General features: G+C 39.9%; 1 protein-coding gene across 4 annotated transcripts in view; it reads right to left on the bottom strand.

The window, feature by feature from the left end:
- Positions 1-418: 418 nt before the first annotated feature.
- The window catches only part of POC1B (POC1 centriolar protein B), a 122,191-nt gene continuing 98,395 nt past the window's right edge, over positions 419-24,214 (bottom strand). For all 4 annotated transcript variants that reach the window (XM_066257774.1, XM_066257776.1, XM_066257775.1 and 1 more), the window contains 2 exons: positions 5,884-6,102; positions 419-2,341 (listed from right to left, as the gene is read on the bottom strand). In XM_066257774.1, coding sequence (XP_066113871.1) covers positions 2,237-2,341; positions 5,884-6,102 — 324 coding nt within the window. In that variant the 3' untranslated portion in view covers positions 419-2,236. The remainder of the gene's footprint in view (positions 2,342-5,883; positions 6,103-24,214) is intronic.

The raw sequence follows: 24,214 nt of genomic DNA, 5'->3' as shown, positions 1-24,214 counted from the left end.
TTGTTATAGGGTAACAGAAAACCAAGCTAAAATTAATGTTTTCCTTCAGTTTAATCTCTTATTTTGCTTAAGATAAAACAAAATTCTTATCTTGTAACCAAAATCTTTTTAGTATGCCTGGCTGATTTTCATTTAGTTTCAAATCACAATTCATTTTTTTTTAAAAAGGAAGAGGACGATGTGAATGTTTCTTTAAAGCACCTCATTATTCATGGGCCCGTTTCAGCCCAGGGCCCAGGCACCATGTCTGGAGCCTGTGAACAGCCTGTGAACATACATGTCTGTACTGCTGCTGCATCATCTGGGCTTTGGAGCAAAATGAGATCACAGTCACATCATCTTTGCAAACTGGCATCACAGGTTAAAATACAAGTCAAATCATTTAGTGCATTCATCTATGAAAGAAAAGACATATGTGCTTAACATATTTTTAATGTCATTTGCTTTCAGGTTGGTCAAAGGATAAACAATACACACCATACATTAAATAAAAGCCCACTGGCCTATGTCAAACATCTGCTGATAATTAAAATAAGTGTATTCTTGCTGTGGAAATTCTGTGTTTTGGGAATTTTTATACAATCATCTGTTCACGGTATTGGTAAGGATAAATGTTTTCTATTAACCAAAGAAATACAAATAGGATGCTATTTTAGAGGTAAATGAATTATTTCACCTCAAGGTTATTCACTAAAAGAATACATTAGTTGCTTTAAGGAACTGTGTGAACATGGTTAAACTGAAATGATTTAACAGTGAAATCCAGAGATTTGGTTACTTTCCTTATAGGATTTAGACTATAAACCAAAACTGACATCTAAAATAATATGGAGAAAATTTAGAGCCACTTGAATGCTTACCACTTTATCACTGCAATCATAAATGGTAATGGTTTGAATTAGTCCTTGACATTGATTTGTGTTTAAATTCATCCTTAATTATGCCTTTTCTACCTTTTATTCTGCTTCTCGCCCTTTTAAGATATGCCATGTTGATTAGTATATGGTTGACTTACATGAAGCCCCTGGCATGACCTTTCCATGTATGTGTACATGTGCCCATTTGATAGAGGACCCCAAAAGTTAGAAATTCGGTTTTAGTAATAGCTTTTTAGTCGTAATGAGTAGGAGACATGTAAGGATTAGGAAATAGTTAATCTACTTGCTATTCTCTCTTAATGCTATTCCCTAGCCTTCCCTTTGAAATGTAGTAAAAAGATTGCCTTTGTTAGAATGTCAGGGGCCCTGGCCGGTTGGCTCAGTGGTAGAAGTCCCGGGTTCAACTCCCAGTCAAGGCACACAGGAGCAGCAACCATCTGCTTCTGCACCCCTCCCCCTCCTCCTTCTCTCTCTCTCTTTGTCTTCTCCCACAGCCATGGCTAGAATGGTTAGAGCAAGTTGGCCCCAGGCACTGAGGATTGCTCCATGGCCTCGCTTTAGGCACTAAAATAACTCAGTTGCCTAGTTACGAAGCAGCAGCCCCAGATGAGCAGAGCATCGCCCAATAGCGGGCTTGCTGGTTGGATCCCAGTTGGGGCAATGCGGGAGTCTGTCTCTCTGCCTCCTCTCCTCTCACTTCATTAAAAAAAAAAAAAAAAAAAAAAAAGACTGTCAGGGAAAGCTTGTATTGGGGAAGGACCTGACAATTAGGGGAATTTAAGTCACAATAGTTGTTTATAAAAGCCTAGCCACAGCATTCATTGTGAAAAGTTAAAGCCTATAAATTAATTAGAAACTTAGTTCACCAATCCTAAATCTTTACTTTGTATCCTAAGAAAACAGGGAGTTTCTTCTCAGATGGTCCCGGAGGCGCCAGGTCCCGGCTGTTCCTGGGAGACCCCGGACCCCAGCTGTCTTGAAGATTTACCAAGGACACCAGATAGGAGCAGGCTGACTGGGTCTGTGCTACATCAGAGAAACTTGCAGAGGAGATGTTTCTGCAGCTGACCCCCACCTCCTGCACATGGTTACAGGACTAACTGCACGGACTTTTTACTTTTTTCTTTTTCTTTTCCTGAACCCTATAAAAACTGCCAGCACCAGGAGAGTGTTAAGGCAGCTCTGTGGCCAGGACTCCCTTGCCTTCTCAGGGCTACCAGTATTTCTGATTAAACGACACACCTTGTACCCACTCGGTCCTCATCTCTCTTTATTTGGCAAAAGGATTGACGAGTAATCCCGAATCCGGCTTTGTTTCCAGCTACACACTCATCGGGCCTCTGCTCAGACTCCCCTATTTAACTTTTCTGTTGGATGGCGCTGCAGAGCTTTTGCTGGTTTTGAAGGCAGTCTTTCAGCTTATCCTCTGTCAAAGTCAGTCGCTGCTCCAAGATCGAAACAGTCTGCAGAAAGGAGAACAAAACAAGCAAAGGTTGGTGCCCTGGTTCTGAGGACGATGATGATAATCTCTGCAGAGGAGATCCTGTTTAGAACTGGAATGCCCACCCTTTCTCCAAGAAGTTGGCTCAGAAATGGGCCCCAGAACTTGATCTGCTTCTGGGCTCAACCATAGAGCAAAGCACTGTTAAGCAGTTTGAAAAAAATAAAAAACAAAACAAAACTGATGAACTTGAGGCAAAACAGGCCTCTAGACAATCCCAAAACATCAATGCCAGGAAAGAGGCTACATGCAGCAATCTAAGTGGTGTTACAAGTCACACGGACATGTGGGGACTGGGCCTGGGAATAGATGTCCCATGCCCAGCGTAGGTGCTACTTTAATGTCATCACTAGTCATTCTATCACAGTCACTCTGTGATCAATCATACCTATACCACCCTAGACAGCTGGATACCTACTTTGCTTTGAAAATATAATGATTACTACCACCAGTTCTCATGCCCAAAAGATGATAATAGCACTTCCAAAGGTTGTTAGGGAGATGGAATGAAATAATGCATAGAAAATGCTTCAGCTCACAATAAACGATCAATCTTAGTTTATCTAACACTTTCAACTAATAAACGAGTATGTGACTACACATATACACACACGACTACTCTTAAACTTTGGGAATCTAAATTTTTGTGATATTAACTTCATCTTCAGTCATTTACATTTTTTTCTTTAAGTGAGGAGAGGAGAGACAGACTCCTTCCTGCATGAGCCCAGACCAGCATCCACCTGGCAGCCCCTGTCTGGGGCCGATGCTCCAATCAGCCCGAGCTAGAACCAATTGAGCCACTGGCTGTGGGAGGGGAAGAGAGAGAGGAAGCAGAGATGGAGGGGAAGAGAAGCAGAGGGCCACTTCTCCTGTGTATCCTGACAGGGGATTGAACATGGGACACCCTTAGACCAAGCTGACACTCTATCCACTGAGTCAACACGCTACGGTTCAATCTTTTACACATTTAAGAAAACCTTTTACTATAAAATAGAACAGACTCAGGAAGCTGCATAAAACACGTCACAATGAGTTCTTATGAAAAAGATAGTCTTTAATTACTCAGCACCCAGATCAAGACCTAGAACTCTGCCAGTTACTCCACAGTGCCTTTCCACATACCTGTCAGAACCAACCCTGCCCGCCCCCGTAACAGTTACTATCCTGACCATTAGAGTAACCACTTTCTTGTATTTCTGTATTATTATATCTTTCACGTGGACATCCCTAGACACTATAACTTTGTCTTACCAATTTTTAAGATTTGACATGTCATTTAAAGTCTATTGTAATTAACAAGTTCCTATCCCTTCCCTCTCTTTTCTTTAAAGTTTGTCTGTTGTCACACTCAGGCCATTTGAATGTAGGGTTTCCACCAGCCTGGATTTTAGGAATGACACACTCAGGGAACAGTGCAGTTGGTTCTTCTGCCCTCCTTATTTTCTGTCAATTGGAAGCTGGATTCAAAGGCTGATAAGACTTAGGTTAGAGCCCTTGGTAAGATTGTTAAGTGGTGGCCTATCCTTTCATTAGAAGACACATTAATAAGGCTTGGTCATTTCTCTTTACATGATGTTTGTAACTACTCAATGCTAAGATCTATTAAATCTTGAGGGTTATAAATGATGATATTATAATTCTATTATTAAAAGCATATTAGATAGAATAATTTATAAATAAGAGACATTTCCCTCATCTACTACTTGGTTACCTAGTGGTAGAGCTCATAAGAGAAAAGCAGGATAAACACTTGGTTATTTTCATCAGCAAGTTTCAAGATAAATTAAAAATAATAGAGATGCTGGTAATATATCCTGCCATTTCTTGAGTGCTTACTATGGCCCAAGCTTTTTGCCAGATACCTCACAAACATACAATTCCACATGCTAAATCAATTAAGAATACTATCAACAGTTTTAACACGGGCTGACTCCATTTATCTACCATCTAAAACATGATTTCATTTTAATTTATTTCTGATTATAGTTCAGTAAAGATAGTTATAAACACTGCAGCTGAGTTAGAGGTTCAGTCATCTGTAATTAAAGAGAATGAGAACATGCTCACTTCACGCAGTGCTTGCCCACACCACTGTCCCCATTTTGGAAGTGTGCTGTGCCTGCTTTTAACCACTTTCATATGCAGAAGCCAGCCAGCTCTTAAAAAAAGATAAAAAAAAAATTCAAGACATTCAATGAAGCTTAAAGTGATTCATTTATCCATGAATCAAGTGAAAGGAAGGAGAAACGGGGCATGAAGTGGAAAGAGTGGAGAATGGAAAGATTCGCGCGGGAGAGGTCCTAATGAGGACCCAAAATCGCATGTAAACGGTAGCTGAGGATGTCCTGGCAGTATGGGAGACAAGCCAACCCGAACCGGATTGGGCATGACGCTGAGTACTTTCACTCTATTCAGTGGCACTGAGCCCCAGCTATAATACAGAGTCATATGGGGTGACTGAAAGACGGATGCTGGAGCCTTAACTCAGACCAAGGGAAATGAATTCTCTGCAGATGAGAACTGCACATCTGTGTGCTTTTGAACTGTCCAGTTGATTGTAATGTTCAGCCAGTGTTGAGAACAGAATTAGATGATATCTGAGCAAGAGCTATTTCAATGTGAAATACTTATTCTGGAAAAGTAATTGACACCTCTCTAGATCACATCATAGCCTCTCTTTCTGTATAAGTGTGATGAATATCGGTATTCTCAGTCTGTATACCAAAGAGGAACAACAGAAAACTTCTTCAAAGAAAACACTGAATCAGCAAAGCTGGAAGAGAAAACTTCAGCGAATCAATTTCAACACACCGCTTTCCTCACATGACACGTGCATCTTTTGACCAAGAGTTGGAAGACCTTTGGCATATTAACATCCATGGTGTTCCTTCTTTGCAAAGGCAAATAGTCATCAAAGGACTAGGTAAGACTCTAAAATGAGAATGCAAAACTCAGCACATCCGGAAGAAAACAGCATGCATGTAAGAAGCTCTGGAATGAGGTAAGTTGTATATTAGAAAGTAAGAACATCTTCAGAGTGAAGAACTGCAAATATGGCCAACATTTTATTCTAACTAGAAATGGTTAATCCCAATGCATTTGTCTTACGGCCCTAAATATGTCCTTGGTAATGTCCTCATCTGAACACACAAAAAATTCATAGGGTAAAACATTACTGCCCAGAACCGAATTCACTTATAGCATGGACTGCTGCCACCACTACTCTCTAGTCTCTCCTGCTCCCTCTGGCCCCTGGCTGGAAGGTATAGTGCTGTGCGCGCACACACTGGTGTGTACATGTGTGTGTAGGGGTGAGGGATAGCTCTGACCTCATCTCCACAAGATCTTGCTTAGTGGAGCATGCCATGCTATTCCGATTGCCACCTTGCGCTTGCTTTTCTAAGAAAGAAATCTTTCCCCCTGCTCTGCGAGTTCTGTGGCTGGCTGTAACCCAGACTGCTCCGAACATCTGACCCCCAAGTGCAGAGCAAGCCCACCCACCTGTATCAGAACATTGAGCTGCTCCATGATATGCTCTAAAGCATCAGTCACAGCGAGTGGAACGCTTCTTTGACTGTCAGAAGGGAGGTCGTTCATGTCTTCTGTTTTCTTTTTCAAGATTGTTGGTGAACATTCCGGTGACATTAAAGAAGGATGCAAGAAACACTGCAACTTCGCCTCACCCTTCTCCGGTAGGGTTCTAACAATAGTTTCCGTTGTCTTCAACATCACAAAAAAAAAAAAAAAAAAAAAAAAGAAAGCGTTATATTTTCCGAACTTTAAATGATACATATAAAAGTTTTCAATATCTTCTTTCTAAAAGCCCAGCTTTCCTTTAATTACTTCTCCTCAACTATGACGAAAGTATGGAAATTATAACAAGGAAATAAAGCTAACAAAAAATGGAGAAAATTCACAATTTTCTTTTTTTCCCCCAATGAACTATACTTTGTATGTAACTGTCTGAAGGAGTAGCTTTTATATCATTAAAAGACTGTTAGATGCATTCTAATTTTTAATCTTAAAATGAATATCATCCATTAAGATGATGATGATGATTATTTTTTGAGAGAGAGAGAGGGACAGACAGGGACAGAAGGAAAGGGAGAGAGATGAAAAGCATCAACTTGTGGTTATGGCATTTTAGTTGTTCATTGATTGCTTTCTCATATGTACCTTAACCAGGGGGCTCTAGCTGAGCCAGTGACCCCTTGCTGAAGCCAGTAACCCTGGGCTTCAAGACAGTGACCTCTGGGTTCAAGCCAGCGACCATGGAGTCATATCTGTGATCTCATGCTTAAGCCAGTCACCCCACACTCAGGCCGGGTTAAGCCTGTGCTCAAGCTGGTGACCTCAGGGTTTTGAATCTGGGTCCTCAGCATCTCAGGTTGATGCTCTATCCACTATGCCACCACTAGTCAGGTGGCATCAATTCTTTGTTGCGGCACCTTAGTTGCTCATTGATTGCTTTCTCATATGTGTCTTGACTGGGAGGGCTATAGCAGACTGAGTGACCCCTTGCTAAAGCCAGATGAGCCTGCACTCAAGCTGGCGACCTTGGGGTTTTTTATTTTTATTTTTATTATTATTATTTTTTGTATTTTTCTGAAGCTGGAAACGGGGAGAGACAGTCAGACAGACTCACGCATGCGCCCGACCGGGATCCACCCTGCACGCCCACCAGGGGCGATGCTCTGCCCACCAGGGGGTGATGCTCTGCCCCTCTGGGGCATCACTCTGCAGAGACCAGAGCCACTCTAGTGCCTGGGGCAGAGGCCAAGGAGCCATCCCCAGCGCCCGGGCCATCTTTGCTCCAATGAAGCCTTGGCTGCGGGAGGGGAAGAGAGAGACAGAGAGGAAGGAGGGGGGGGTGGAGACGCAAATGGGCGCTTCTCCTATGTGCCCTGGCTGGGAATTGAACCCGGGTCCTCCGCACGCCAGGCTGACGCTCTACCGCTGAGCCAACTGGCCAGGGCCGGGGTTTTGAACCTGGGTCCTCCGCGTCCCAGTCCAATGCTCTATCCCAGGGGTCCCCAAAGTTTTTACACAGGGGGCCAGTTCACTGTCCCTTAGACTGTTGGAGGGCCGAACTATAAAAAAAACTATGAACAAATCCCTATGCACACTGCACATATCTTATTTTAAACTAAAAAAACAAAACGGGAACAAATACAATATTTAAAATAAAGAACAGGCCCTGGCTGGTTGGCTCAGTGGTAGAGCGTCGGCCTGGCGTGCAGGAGTCCTGGGTTCGATTCCTGGCCAGAGCACAAAGGAGAGGCGCCCATCTGCTTCTCCACCCCTCCCCCTCTCCTTCCTCTCTGTCTCTCTCTTTCCTTCCCGCAGCCAAGGCTCCATTGGAGCAAAGTTGGCCCGGGAGCTGAGGATGGCTCTGTGGCCTCTGCCTCAGGCGCTAGAATGGCTCTGGTTGCAATAGAGCGACACTCCAGATGGGCAGAGCATCGCCCCCTGGTGGGCGTGCCGGGTGGATCCTGGTCAGGCGCATGCGGGAGTCTGTCTGACTGCCTCCCCGTTTCTAACTTCAGAAAAATACAAAAATAAAATAAAATAAAATAAATAAAATAAAATAAAGAACAAGTAAATTTAAATCAACAAACTGATCAGTATTTCAATGGGAACTATGCTCCTCTCACTGACCACCAATGAAAGAGGTGCCCCTTCCGGAAGTGCGGCGGGGGCCAGATAAATGGCCTCAGGGCCCTGCATGCGGCCTGTGGGCCATAGTTTGGGGACCCCTGCTCTATCCACTGCGCCACCACCTGGTCAGGCTGATTATTATTTTTTAAAAAGTGGAAAATAACAAGTGTTATGAGGCTGCGGAGAAGGTGGAACCCTCATGCATTGCTGGTAGGAATATAAAATGCTACAGCTCCTGTGAGAGTTCCACTCTTTCTCAAAAAGTTACACATAGAATTATCATATGATCTAGCAATTCAACTCCTAAGTACAGTGTGTCTGTAAAGTCACAGTGCACTTTTGATCAGTCACAGGAAAGCAACAAAAGATGATAGAAATGTGAAATCTGCACCAAATAAAAGGAAAACCCTCCCAGTTTCTGTAGAATGATGTGGCAGCATGTGCGCATGCGCAGATGATGACCTAACACCGTGTATACAAGTGGAGCAGCCCACGGCCATGCCAGTCGAGATGTGGACAGTACAGAGGAAAGTTCAGTGTGTTCTGTGGCTTGCTAAATTTGAATCCGTGACCAAAGTGCAACGTGAATATCGGCGCATTTATAATGAAGCGCCACCACATAGGAATAGCATTACTCGGTGGGATAAGCAGTTGAAGGAAACCGGCAGTTTGGTGGAGAAACCCCATTCTGGTAGGCCATCAGTCAGTGACGAGTCTGTAGAGGCTATATGGGATAGCTACCTAAGGAGCCCTAAAAAATCTGTGCGTGAGCCCACATCGAACTGCACTGAATAGGTATGAAACTGGGAGGGTTTTCCTTTTATTTGGTGCAGATTTCACATTTCTATCGTCTTTTGTTGCTTTCCTGTGGCCAGTCAAAAGTGCACCATGACTTTATGGACACACTGTATGTATCTAAAATAACTGAAAGCAGGAACTTGAGCAGATACTTGTATAGCAATGTTAACGCAACATTATTCAAAATAGCAGAAAAATGGAAGTAACTCAAATCCTTCAATTGATAAATGTATAACAAAATGTGTAACAATGGATTATTACTTTGCCATAAAAATAAATGGTATTCTGATACATGTTACAACATGGATGAACCCTGAAAACATTATGCTAAATGAAATAAGCCAGACACAAAAGAAAATGCTGTAGAATTCTACATACATGTGGTACCTAGAATAGGCAGAAATAGAAACAGAAAATGGAGTAGAGGTTACTATGACCTGGGAGGAGGGGAATGAGGAGTTATATACCTACTGCTTAATGGGTACAAAGTTTCTGTTTGGAACGATTAAAAAGTTCTTAAAATAGATACAGGGATTGGTTACACAACATTGTGAATACTTACTTAATACCAATGAACTGTACCCTTAAAAATGGTTAATATTGTAAGTTTTATGTTATATATATTTTAACACAATAAAATAAAATAAAAAACCCTAAAAAATGTGGCAGTGAACAATCTAAAAATAAAATTAAGAAAACAATTCAATTTACAATAGCATAAAATACTTAGAAATATAGTTAATAAAAGAAGTGCTAGACTTGTACACTTAAAACTACAAACCATGCCCTGGCCGGTTGGCTCAGCGGTAGAGCGTCGGCCTAGCGTGCGGAGGACCCGGGTTCGATTCCCGGCCAGGGCACACAGGAGAAGCGCCCATTTGCTTCTCCACCCCTCCGCCGCGCTTTCCCTCTCGGTCTCTCTCTTCCCCTCCCGCAGCCAAGGCTCCATTGGAGCAAAGATGGCCCGGGCGCTGGGGATGGCTCTGTGGCCTCTGCCCCAGGCACTAGAGTGGCTCTGGTCGCAACATGGCGACGCCCAGGATGGGCAGAGCATCGCCTCCTGGTGGGCAGAGCGTCGCCCCTGGTGGGCGTGCCGGGTGGATCCCGGTCGGGCGCATGCGGGAGTCTGTCTGACTCTCTCTCCCTGTTTCCAACTTCAGAAAAATGAAAAAAAAAACAACAAAAAAACCCCCCCAAAAAAACAAACAAAAAACAACTACAAACCATCATTGAAATAAATTGAAGACCTACATAAAAGGAAAGGCATCTCAAATCCCATGTGCATGAACCACAAGACTTATTGTTAAGATGGCATTACTGCCTGACTAGGTGGTGGCACAGTGGATGGAGAGTTGGACTGGGATGTGGAGGACCCAGGTTCGAGACCCTGAGGTTGCCAGCTTGACCGCAGGCTCATCTGGTTTGAGCAAAAGCTCACCAGCTTGGACCCAAGGTCACTGGCTCCAGCAAGGGGTTTATTGGTCTGCTGAAGGCCCGTGGTCAAGTCACATATGAGAATGCAATCAATGAACAACTAAGGTGTTGCAATGTGCAAGGAAAAACTGATGATTAATGCTTCTCATCTCTCCGAGTTCTTGTCTGTCTGTCCCTGTCTATCCCTCTCTCTCTCTCTGTTTCTGTAAAAAAAAAAAAAGATGGCATTACTCCCCAAATTAATACAGTACAAACAGATTCAATCCAATCCCTAAGAGAATCCCAGCTGCCTTTTAAAAAGAAATTGACAAGCTGATCTTAAAATTCATATGGAAATGCAAAGAACCCAAATAGCCAAAATAGTATTGAAAAACAAACTAGAGGACTCACACTTGCTAATTTTAAAACTTACTACAAAACTACAGTAGTCAAGACAGTGTGGCACTGGCATAAAGATAGATACTGTATATAGATCAATGGAATGGCATTCAGAGTATAGAAATAAACCCTTCCATTTACGGTCATTTAATTTTTGACAAAGTTGCCAAGACAATTAATGGGAAAAGCATTGTCTTTTCAACAAACAGCGCTGGGAAAATTGGAGATCTTAATTCAAAAGAATAAATTTGGGTTCCTACCTCACATCACATAAAAAATGAACTCAAAATGGGTCATAGAGTTACATATAAGAAAAAACTATAAAAGATCTTAAAAGAAAGCACAGAAGTAAATTCTCCTGACCTTGAATTAGACAGAGGCTTCTTGTATATAATATCCAAAGTACATACACATGACAAAATTAGTAAAAAAAATTGGACTTTACCAAACTAAAAAAACTTTTGTGCTTCTAATGAAATCAACAAGAAAATGGCGGAGAAACCCCACAGAACAGGAGAAAATATTTGCAAATCATACATTTGATAAGAGACTTGCATGAAGAACATATAAAGAACTCTTATAACTCAAACATAAAAAGACAAATAACCCAGCCTGACCAAGCGGTGGAACCGTAGAACACTGGCCTGGGACACAGAGGACCCAGGTTCGAAACCCTGAGGGTGCTGGCTTGAGCACAGGCTCACCAGCTAGATCGTGGGATCATAGATATGACCCCACAGTTGCTGACTTGAAGCCCAAGGTCACTGGCTTGAGTCCTAGGACACTGGCTTGAGCAAGGGGTCACTTGCCCGACTGCAGCACCCCAGTCAAAGCACATATGAGGAAGTAATCAATGAACAATTAAGATACTGCAATGAAGAACTGATGCTTCTCATTCTCTCCCTGTCTGTCCCTATCCATGTCTCTCTTGCTAAAAAAAAAAAAGAAAAAAAGACAAAAAAAAAAAAGACAACCCAATTAGAATACACAAATGGTCAATAAGCACATAAAAAGACTCTCATCATCATTAAAAAAATGCAAACCAACATCACAATGAGATACCACTTCATACTCACTGTGATGACAAAAATAAAAAGGATGTAATATTTATATAAGCGTTGGTAAGGATATAAAGAAATTGAAACCCTAATACATTGCTGGTGCAGGATGGTACTTCCTCAAAATGTTAAACATAGAATTACTAGGTGATCTGGCAATTCCACTCCTCAGTATATGCCCAAGAGAAATGAAAACATACATCCATTAAAAACTTTTATGTACACGAATGTCATGGCAGCATTATTCATAATAGCCAAGAAAATAATGGAAACAACCTATATGCACCCAAATGCCGTGACAATGAAGGGATAAACAAAATGTGGTATTTCCTTACAGTAGGTATTAGTTACTCACAAAAAAGGAATGAAGAAGTACCGATACATGCTACACAATACGGATGAATCTTAAAAACATGAGGTTTTGGAATCTAGGTATTAAGAGAGTCCTTCTAGCCAGCCAACCCTGCCTTTACATCCTGTTTGTACAGGGGAAGAGTGAGATGCAGAACTTGAGGCAGTTTCAATGCACTCATTCATAAAAAACAACAACACAAAACAACTGAGAAGGGAAAAAATATGTTTAAGATTCTGGGCTATTCTTAGGCGACAGCAAATGAGGTTTCGGTACTGCTGCTCCCCTCCCATTTCAAAGTTGCTACTGTTCCTTTTTTGGGTGAATGCTTACTGAGTACCGATATCACACAGAGCATTTACCAGTGTTAAATGTGAACAGGATGTGATGCCTTCTCAGGAGGATTGATTCTCTGTCGTGGTGAGAGAATTAAGACAGATCAAGGCTGAGACCCCGGGCTGTGCCTGGTACACTGAATAAAGCTGAATAAATAAGAAACACAAGCAGAGAAATGACTGAAATACTGTGAAAAAGAAAAATTGCTCTGGTAGTCCACAAAAGGAAGACATCACACCATGTCTCCTTATCTCAATCCTACTGTTGACACCTGATGTACAGTGGGGTAACATTAACTCATTCACTGATTTATTCAACAAAGTCCTCCAATAGTAGGCATTAAAGCTACAGCAGAGAAAAGTCAGATGTGGTTCCTTCCTCCACAAACCTTACGGTTCCCCAGGGACCCACTTCATCCAAAAGCACAGCAGGGCAACCACACTTCAGTTCTCCCTGGATAAGCCCGTGGTCTCCATCTCAAAGACGGGAAATGCTGCTTCACCAGATGCTACAGGTTAAAAAGCTTCATTTCCATCTGAACTTATAAACTAGACTGCTCACAAAAATTAGGGGATCAGGGAACGTGCAGACACTCCGGTACTTTCAGCCTTTTGTATAGTGCATTCTCACCAATGAAATTAAAGTTGGTTTTGCATCTCGTTTGTATAATCGAACAACTTTCTTTGATTTATTTGCTTTTCTGATGTTCTTGTTTAATAAAAAATCAAATGCTTCTTTTTTTTATTGCTTCATATTCATTTTGAAATATCCTCTGCTTTCTGTGAGCAGTATAGTATAAAAAATATGGAATTGACTGATACAAACAACTTTGAAAATCCTGAAAGCTAGACATAAAAACCTATTACTTTCTGTGGACAAATGACTCTTAATTTACATTAGAGAATGAATTCTTTTAATGCATTAGTAGAAAGTAAAAACTGTGGCATAAAGCAAAGTTTTATTAGGAAATTAACCATTCAACAATGTAATCAAGGTCTGCCCGTCTAAACTATTACAATTTATATAATTAACAATAAATGGACCATTCAAGATACTGTGGTGCTCCATTACATTATATTTATTTCCTTTCTTTCCCTCTTCTTTTCTCTTGCTAACCTTCCCACCCTCCCACTGTCTGGGCTGGCTTGTCAGATCTAATCACTGTTGCTGCTTCACTTTCAGAAGTCTTTGTTCGAGCCATCAGTAGAGTTAAACACAAATATAACTCCTTGTTATATTTGTGTTTACATGTCTATATTCCCTACTAGATTATAAGGGATACTCTCTTATACGGCATGAGCCAAAACGTTGTCATCTTTTTTTCTCATAGCATAGTGCATGAGACACAGACAAGGCTTAACATTTGTCGAAATGAATTTAACTGACTGTCCTACATTAGCTGAGCCATTCACAAAATATAAAAGTTAATAACTTGACAGTATTTGGATGGAAGTATAAACTCAAGGTGAAACCAGTATCATTTTCTATTAAAAATTACTGTCTTAAATGGCTCCACAGAGGCACAATAGGGAAGCAAAGCAAGCACTTATTACTTAACTGCAAATTACTTCTTGTTTTTTTATCCCCTAAAAGCATATTTGATGGTTTCTGATAGAATAGCATAAGGATTTTCTGACAAATGTGAATGTAAAATTGGGCATTTCACATGTAAAGACAGTGACTGTCTTTAATAATTGGGTTTAAATAAGTCAGTGTTGGCTAATAACTAACATTTCTAGTCTTGGTTTAATTCTGTAAGTGGAAAATAAAACAGACAAAAGTCAGAAAAGTCTATCCAGAAGTGGTCTTGACCCCTCCAGCTAAAGCGAGTTTCCCAGCATTGAAGGTTCTAAAATAGACTCGGGATGGTCACTTGTCAGGGATATTGTGAGAAATACACAAATATTAGATCAGGAAATTCAACTGAATGCCCTTTAAAGTCCTTTCCATTCCTAACATTCTGAGATTTCTAAGGCAATACACACACACACACACACACACACACACACACACACACACACAGATTTATATCATTTCTGCCTGAAATAGACTAGGATAACAAAAAAATCTTTTGCCTGGACAAAAATAAAAGCCAAGGTCCTGGCTGGTTGGCTCAGCAGTAGAGCGTCAGCCCAGTATGTGGAAGTCCCAGGTTCAATTCCCCGGTCAGGGCACACAGGAGAAGTGCCCATCTGCTTCTCCACCCTTCCCCCTCTCCTTTCTCTCACTCTTTCTTCTCTTCCTGCAGCCAAGGCTCCACTGGAGCAAAGTTAGCCTGGGCGCTGAGGACAGCTGCATGGCCTCCGCCTCAGGCGCTAGAATAGCTCTGGTTGCAAAGGAAATGCCCTGGATGGACAGAGCATCACCCCCTGGTGGGCATGCCGGGTGGATTCTGGTCAGGTCCATGCCAGAGTATGTCTCTCTGCCTCTCCACTTCTTACTTTCAGGAAAAAAAAAAGCCAATATTCTTTTTTTCAGAAAAAAGAGTGGATCATTTCTTTTAAATGATAACATTTAAAATAGGGACTAGAAATTTCAACAATCTTTATATGGAATCTAAAATAATGAAAACATATAATTCATTCACATAAAGTTATTTTACTTAGCACCTACATACCAGGAAAATTCTAGGTGTCAGAGGAATAGATGTGTATTAGTTTCCTGCTGCTGCTACTCAAACAACACAAATTTACTAGCTTCAAGTTCTGAAGGTCTGAAGTCCAAAATAGGTTTTACAGTGCTACAATGCAGGTGCCGGAGCCCGTGTTCTCTCTGGAGGCTCGAGGAAGGAACTGGCTCCTTGCCTTTTCCAGCTTTTAGAGGTTGTCCACATTCCTTGACTCGTGGACGTATCACTCCAATCTCTGCTTCCATTGTCAGGTCTCCCCTCATTTCTATGCCTCCCTAGTTCCCTTATAAGAACCTTTGTGATTGTACCAGGTCCACCTGAATAATCCAAAATCATCTCCCCAGCTCAAGATCTTTAACTTTACCCCATCTGCACAGTCCCCTCTGCCATATAAGGAAACATATTCAGAGATTCTGGGGGATGAGCACATGAGCATCTTTATGGGGTCATTATTCTGCCTACTACAAGGAATGAACAAACAAAAGAAATCCTGTTGACATAAGGTCATATTCCAGTGGATAAAGTAGAAAAATACATATATAAATATGTGATGTAATGTCAGGTAGTGACAAAGGTTATAAAGAAAAATAAAACTGGGTAAGGTGTTACATTAAGATATAGCCGCCTGACCAGGCGGTGGCGCAGTGGATAGAGCGTCGGACTGGGATGCAGAGGACCCAGGTTCGAGACCCCGAGGTCGCCAGCTTGAGCGAGGGCTCATCTGGTTTGAGCAAGAGCCCAACAGCTTGAACCCAAGGTCGCTGGCTCCAGCAAGGGGTTGCTTGGTCTGCTGTAGCCCCACGGTCAAGGCACATATGAGAAAGCAATCAATGAACAACTAAGGTGTTGCAACGCGCAGTGAAAAACTAATGATTGATGCCTCTCATCTCTCTGCGTTCCTGCCTGTCTGTCCCTCTCTCTGACTCACTCTCTGTCTCTGTAAAAAGAAAAAGAAAAAGAAAAAAAAAAAGACATAGCTCCACTGATGATACACTTTTTAATGGGAAAATAGAGAATAGGTTTTGAGTATTTTAAATTTGAAAGGGGCAACATCATGAATGCATTTGGAAATATATAATTTGAGACTCCTTAGGCAAGTTATTAGAATATGTACACTGGTTTTCATAAAAGATACAAATGAATAGCCAGATGAAGAGGTGCATGGGGCAAGGTCTGGAAGGGTCCCATTTATAGGAGTTTGTGATCCACTGGGGTGCTCGGCACATAAACATTTACAGCCATGGCACTATGATCACTCATGGAGGAGTCAAACAAAGTTGCAAAGACTTTCTAAGGCAGGGAGAGAAGCAGGGAAAGTGACTAGCGGCTTGAAGATAGGAGAGGCAGTTGGATTAAAAGCCAAGTGAGAAAAGATTTTCAAGGAGAAGGGAATGAACACCAGGACCAAGTACTATAGAGACGCTGATTTAGATGAGTCACTGGGGCCTTGACATGAGTGAGATGGAGAGGACAAAAACTTAAAAGTTAACTCAGAAAAGTAGAAACTGGAGAAATGAAGTCTGATTATAGGCAACTCTTTGGAGGAATGTGGCTATAAAAAGGAGCAGAACAATAGAGGACCTAGAAAAGAATAAGGTCAAATGAAGCTTTCCTTTTTAATGACAGGAAATATACTACAAATGTGTGCTGATGGAGAAAATAAAAGTAGGAAGAAAGCCTGATGTCACAGGATAGTGAGACGGTAAGTAGCAGGTAAATGGGTTGGCTAGGCAGCACTGAGTGCCTGGGGCTTTGTGCAAATAAATTTAAGGTGAGATCAGTCAGCATGGCTGTCAGTCAAATTCAGTTGTTTGAGGGTAGGCACAGACTAGCAGAGAAGTAGATTTAACCAGGTAGAACGTTTCTTATGGTGAGTACAGCAGCAGGAGAAAGGGGGAAGAATATGGGTGTCCCGAGGAACTGGAGAATCTAAGCCATACAGAGGTGACAGGCACAGGAGGTGGGCAGTGGAGAGGCAGGAAGCTCAGTGAACTGGAAGCCTTTCTGAGTTGATGAGTGATCAGATCCCAGGACTACAGGAAGTGGTGACCAAAGAGTGGGAGGCTTTACACTGAGTCTACCATCAACTCAAAGGATTCAGACAGTCACCGAGTTCATCTGAGAGTCCTGACAGAGAATGGATATCTGTCTTTCAGAAGTGACTCAGAGTACTGGTCTATCTTTGGTTCTTTCCTTGAGATGAAAAGCTTGTGTTAACTAAGTGGATGGACCAATCAGGGAAACAGAAAAAAGAGCTATGGAGTCATCCGTATGGAGCTGTCACAGGCTCTACAATATAGGATCCATTTTCAGTTTCTGAAAGTCTTAGGAACAAAAGGCTGTTGACCCTGAAGAAGAGAACCACACCTCTTCTGTGTATCGTCACAGTGTGTTTTATATCCTTCTAAGAGCACACCACCCATCTGATCAGGTCTGATTGATTTAAAAGTTTTCCAGGATAAAGTCAGAGAATGTCATGTGAAATTTATGTCTCCCAAACCAAATTTCCTGAAGTAAAAAAGCCTTCTGTTTGTCCCATAGGAGAAATCATGCATCTTTTCCTGAAAGACAGAGCCTTCAGGCTTTAAGAAAAGGTTTTACAGAGAGCTTTTTCTTCTTCAAACAAGACTGAAAATTTCATTTTTGTCAGACTTGAAAAACACACCCCTATGCAGCTATCAACTAGAATATCTAAATGACTGATTCAGTCCCCTTGGAAAAGACAGCCAAGCTCACAAATCTACTGTCTATCTTTGTCTTTAATCTTTATCCTTCTCTCTACAGAAGCTTATTAATTTTGAAGCCATGAATGGGTAGGATACAACAAGGACAAACAAAATGTGAACAAAAATGTCTTTCTCTGTTTCACTTCTTATACAATTAGGCAAACATAAACTACCGGTTTAAATTCCTTAATGAAGATCTGTCTCCCACTGTCCTACGCTGAGTCCTGAATAGTGAACTGCATCAGACAAGTCTTAATTAATGATAAAGTTCTGACCAGAATTGGGGGTGGGGGTGGGAGAGTAGGTGATCACTGAAACAAAAATAGTGCCCTCTTTTCTGTGTTAATATTAAACTAAAAATGCTACAGGTATATGTTATTCTGCATAGTGTAGACAAACATAATAACAAAACCTTCTGTAAATTGAAAAGAGAAAAGAAGTAGTCATTTTTTTGTGAATCCTGTTATTACACCTCAAAGGACTAAAGAGTATGCGGTGCATTCTTACCTTTCGTATAGAACTCAATGAGAATAATTTATACCGCATGCAGAAATGACTGGGATGAAAACAAACCCCTATTTATAGCTATACTTCATTCTTTGGTCATTAAAGGTGTGTGTGTGTGTGTGTGTGTGTGTGTGTGTGTGTGTGTGTGAATCTAAATTCTGGAACAGTTAACTCATATAATGATGTATTTTTTTAAATTACATTTTATATTCAAGTAAGTATTCCATCATAAAAATGTGTAAGTTAGACTGGGAAAACCGTATTTGGTTTATTTCACCCATATCACGTCTCAAAAACGCCATCTGTGCACCTCCCAGAAACTGCTCCTTCTTTGCACGCACAATAGCAATCAAGTGAAATTAATAACATGAATGAATAAGAAATGCAATGTCACTTCAACACTAACAATTTTCAATAAATCAGCAATCCTTTTTTAATCTAATAAAACTTTAAAAAATTAATTGGAGAAGGTATAAAGAATAATAAGCAACCCTCTCCCAACCTTAAGATATAAAATGTACCCTTTTTTGGTTGATCCCCATTCTTTCTCTTGTAAAGGACACTACCATTTCAATATGGTGCCTATCATTACCATCTATGTCCCTTTACCTTTTGTAGATTTTTATTTATTCATTTTAGAGAGGGGGGAGAGATAGAGATAGAGATAGAGATAGAGGGAGAGGGAGAGGGAGAGAGAAAGGGAGGAGAAACAGGAAGCATCAACTCCCATATATGTCTTGACCGGACAAGTGCAGGGTTTTGAACCAGCGACCTCAGCATTCCAGAGTGACGCTTATCCACTGCGCCACCACAGGTCAGGCTGTCCCTTTATTTTTATCACACATGTAGACACCCCTAAACAGTAGTATTTCTTTTACATGTTTTAAAACTCCTTATAAAATAGTATATTAGATCCTTTCGGTATTTTCTAAAAATTAACAATTTTAGACTTGTCCATGGTGATGTAGTTAAGTTTATTTCATTTATTTTCCTGCCAAATAGTATTCTGCTGACTATTCGACAATTTATGTATCCCTTCTACCGCTAACTAGTACTGGATACTACTACAGTACGCATTCTTGTAAATGTCTCACAGGTATGAGTTTCTCTAGAGTGGAATAGTTAAGTCATAGTTTTACCAGACATTGTCCAAAATGATAGAATCAACTGTTCTTCTATGAACATCAGAAAATCTCCCTTCTTCTACAAAGTTAACAATACTTGATTGTTTAACATTTTAAATTTTAACAAAATTATAAACAGGAAACAGTATCTCATGATTTTAATTTTGTTGTACATTTCCTTGATTACTGGTGGCTTGAGCATATTTTATGTGTCTGTTGATAATTCTTCTGTAAATTATCTGTTTAAATCTTTTATACACTTTTTTAATTGGCCCACTTCTCTTTTTCCTAAGTCATAGTAAGAGTTTGTTATATATAATATGTGGGATACCATTATTTTGTAACACATCTACTCTATGGTTTGTCTTCGCTTTTATTTTTATTTACACAATTTTTTGTATTATAATATATGTAGTCAAAATTTTAAAGCTTTTTCTTTATGATTTGTATATTTCATGTTTTGTTTAAGCAATACTTGCCTACTCAGAATGCGTAAATATACTCGTTTTCTTTTAGAACTCCCCCTCCCAAATGAGAAGCGGGGTGGGGGAGGCAGACAGACTCCCGCATGCGCCTGACCAGAATCCACATGGCATGCCCACCAGGGGGCGATGCTTGGCCCCTCTGGAGCATTGCTCTGCTGACATCAGAGCCATTCTAGCGCCTGAGGCAGAGGCCATGGAGCCATCCTCAGCACCCTGGTCAACTTTGCTACAATGGAGCCTTGGCTGCGGAAGGGGAAGAGAGAGATAGGGAGGAAGGAGAGGGGGAGGGGTGGAGAAGCAGATGGGCACTTCTCCTGTGTGCTCTGGCGGGCAATCGAACCCAGGACTTCCACACACTGGGCCAACTGGCCACGACCATCTTTTAGAACTTTTAAAGTATTGTTTTTATTATTTAAGTTTTTAACCCATCTGGTATTGATTTGTTTGTGGTTAAAGGAACATTTTGTTCCACATGGCTGGTTGTTCAGCAACATTTACTGAACAGTCCATTTAGTGACTAATACATCTTCATGGTCTGCAAAGCTAGCCTTTCATACACCAACCAGCCATATTTGCATGGGTTTCGTGCTCTCCATCATGAATTTTTGGCTATTGCTGCAACATTATCACACTGAGAGTTCAAGTCCCCAAACTTCAAGTTTCTTAAAAATTTTTCTAGCTATTTTTGGCCCTTTGCTTCCATATAAGCTTTAAAATTAACTCCTTAGGTTTGATTATTAATATTCTTACTGAGATTTTATTAGAATTACCTTGAATTTGTAGATTGATTTGGGAAGAACATCTTTATGACATTGAGTTTCCCTATCTACAAATATAGAATTCCAAAAACCAGAAAATATTTTATAAACTTCATGTTTTCCTCACATGGTGGTTCCTCCAATATTCTCTGTATCATTCCATTTCAATGTCAGTACATGTGATTCCAAAGCAAACACCCCAGCGCTGTTAGTATCATAACAATGTATATATATATAGAAAGCCGACCAAATCAACTAGCCAAATTATATCCTCCAATAACTATCCTTATTTTTGTGAAACATATAATCATCACAGAATATAAATATTATATTTAACATCTTTGAAGAATTATTTCCTGGGCTTGCTTATTCTCTATGATAAATAATGCCATTCTTTGGCCTTTCTTACAAACCCTATTTTCTGTTGTTCAAAACTTTTCAAATGCCAAATTCAAATGAAGCAAGCTGTGCATTAAAAGTCATATAAAATTCCTTAAAATTACACATACAAAGTAAATCATGGTTTGCTCACTTGAGAAAGACTTTAGCTTCCTTATTGCAGTTGTTTTAATGCTATGCAGAAGCAATTTTAAGGCAAAAATTCAACCATTTAACAAAGCTACATTCAGAAAACTGGCATGTTTCATGGGACATCTTTTAAAGGGCAAATATTATATTTATTGTTCTAGTCACCATCTAGAATAATGCAAATATTCTAGTAGGGTTAACTATAACAGTGACTAAACAGTAATGTATATTCACAGATGGGTACTTAGAACCCCTTCTGTCTATTATTCATTAACTCACTCATAAAACACAGTGACAGCTTTCTTTGTGAACTCAGTATGCACATATTAGTTGATTTTAATTTGCATTTGCAAACTAATGAAGTCTTTTCTCATCTTTCCCAAGTAGATGCAATTTGCCACTCATTTAAATTTCTATAAAAATTCAATTTTGCTTCTTAAGGCGATCATCAATTTTTCACTGCATTTCTGCTGTTTGTGATATTTATTTATACCACCATATAATTTGGTGGCTCTATGAATGGCACATCAAGTCACACGACTTGGGTTTAATACTATCTCTTCTGTATTAACTGTAATCTTGGATAAATTCCTTGACTTCTAAGTTTAATTTCCTCATGTATAAAATGGAGAAAATAGAATAATTCTGAGTTACATTACAAGGTGGTTGTGAGAATATAGGGAGAGTTTAATCTATAGTTTATATGCAGCTACCTATCATCATCATATCATCATATTGTGTCCTTCTCTCATCCACTAAAATTTAAACAGCATCTTTCTAGAAGGCAGAAGCCAAAGCTTACCTTCATTCAGGCAGTTGACAACACGCTGAGTAACTCTTATGTATAAGACACTCAAAGTAATTAATAGAATTTGTTGAATAAAAGATATTTCTCTATCCATTATATTCCAAGTTTTTTTAAAATTCCCCCCATCGATGTCTGATTTCTCAAATTAAATAATAAGTTCTTTAAGGGCAGGTAGCAGTACAATAAATAAAAAAATCAGCCATACGAAATATATGTTAACTAGTAAGTGAATATGCATATGCTGACTATATATTTAAAATGAAAATCACTGTTGAACAAATCCAAAACAAATGTTAACACATTTTTAAGATTTAGTTTGAAAAAGGAAAACAGATTTCTGTTTTCAGGCAATTGTTTGAAAAATGTATATAATATATATACTTTTTAAAAAGTACTTAGTGGACAAAGAAAAATTCTGGTCCTATCATTTTAATGGGTGAAAAATGGTTTGCTAATTATCATACAACAGGATGCCAAGCATTTAACATGTATGAATCTCATCTAAAATATTTAACCCCTTGATAAATATTATATAACTGGACATAGTTGAACAGTTATGGCATAAAATCTTAAGGAAGAATAGCTTATGAGGAGAAAATCAGTAATATATACTTAATTATAAATACTGAAAATAAGATGTTATGATAACAGTATACTGTTTGATAGTGATACTGTATTTTTCTTTTCTGTATTTTTGTGTGCAGAAAAGTGTAGGTTTTTTTCCCTCTTTATTTTGCTGGTGAAAGAAATTCAGAAACCAAAGACAATAAAAATAATGACTACATTTATAAAAATCGTTGTTTTTTTAAACCAATTACCATGGGTAAAAATGATCCAGGAGAAATAACATTCAAATACTACCATAAAATTCAAAAATATTTATCAGAGATGCCATGAATCAAAGAGAATGAGAACTAGATTCATAGCTTTATTAAAAAAGTGGTTAAGAATTCTAATGATTCATACACATACACGAGTAAGCAGGAAATTCTTAAAGAAGCCATGACACCATGTCTGCTACATACAACCATTAAATGTAACCAATTTTTCAAAAAGAAGAAAATTATCATATGACCCAGCAATCCCTCTACTGGGTATCTACCCCCAAAACATTGGTACGTAAAGACACATGCAGCCCCATGTTCATCACAAAATTATTCACAGTGGCCAAGACATGGAAACAACCAAAGAGTTCCTTGATAGAGGACTGGATAAAGAAGATGTGATCCATATATACAATGGAATACTACCCAGCCATAAGAAATGATGACATCGGATCATTTACAACAACATGGATGGACCTTGAGAACACTATACTGAGTGAAATAAGTAAATCAGAAAAAGCTAAGAACTATATGATGTCACACATAGGTGGGATATAAAACTGAGACTCATGGACATAGATAAAAGTGAAGTGGTTACCAGGGGAAGAGGGATGGGGGAAGGGTATAAAGAGGGACAAATATGTCAGAAAATGATTTGACTTTAGGTGATGGATATACAACATAATCAACAGTTCAAATACTATAGAAATGTTTACCTGAAACCTATGTACTCTTATCGAACAATGTCACCCTGTTAAAGTTTCTAAATAAAATAAAAAAAAATAATGTAGCCACTTTTATCTGCTTCATATTTCAGTCACAGTATTTACCAAATACCCAGCATTATTCAAATAAAGTCTTCTAATGATCCCTCCTGATGAATGAAATGAGATTAATACTGATTGTCTGTTTATCATGATCATCACTATATTTAAAATGGAGCTGCAATTTAGGGGTAATCCTGTAGGACCTCATGGCTTGACTGATCAATTAAAGATCCTCAAATCTTTATTTCTGGCCTGACCAGGAGGTGGCGCAGTGGATAGAGCGTTGGACTGGGACGTAGAGGACCCAGGTTTAAAACACAGAGGTCACTGACTTGAGCAACGGGTTACTCAGTCTGTGGTAGCCCCCTGGTCAAGGCACATATGAGAAAGCAATCAATGAACAACTAAGATGCCATAACAAAGAATTGATGCTTCTTATCTCTCTCCCTTCCTGTCTATCTGTCCCTATCTGTCCCTCTCTCTGACTCTCTCTCTTTGTGCCCCTGACACAAACAACCCCTCCCAACTTTATTTCTGGACTGATGCTCCACACCCAACCCCTACCTCTTTCCTATATTGGTAAGCAGTGCCATTATCTACTCAGAAGGCTGTGATTTGGAAGATAGTCTACCAGTGGTGGTCACCCTGGTCCCTACCGCCCA

The sequence above is a fragment of the Saccopteryx bilineata genome, chromosome 2 (genome assembly GCF_036850765.1).
Source record: "Saccopteryx bilineata isolate mSacBil1 chromosome 2, mSacBil1_pri_phased_curated, whole genome shotgun sequence".
Taxonomy (NCBI): Eukaryota; Metazoa; Chordata; class Mammalia; order Chiroptera; family Emballonuridae; genus Saccopteryx; species Saccopteryx bilineata.
This window is presented reverse-complemented; position numbering and strand designations above follow the sequence as displayed.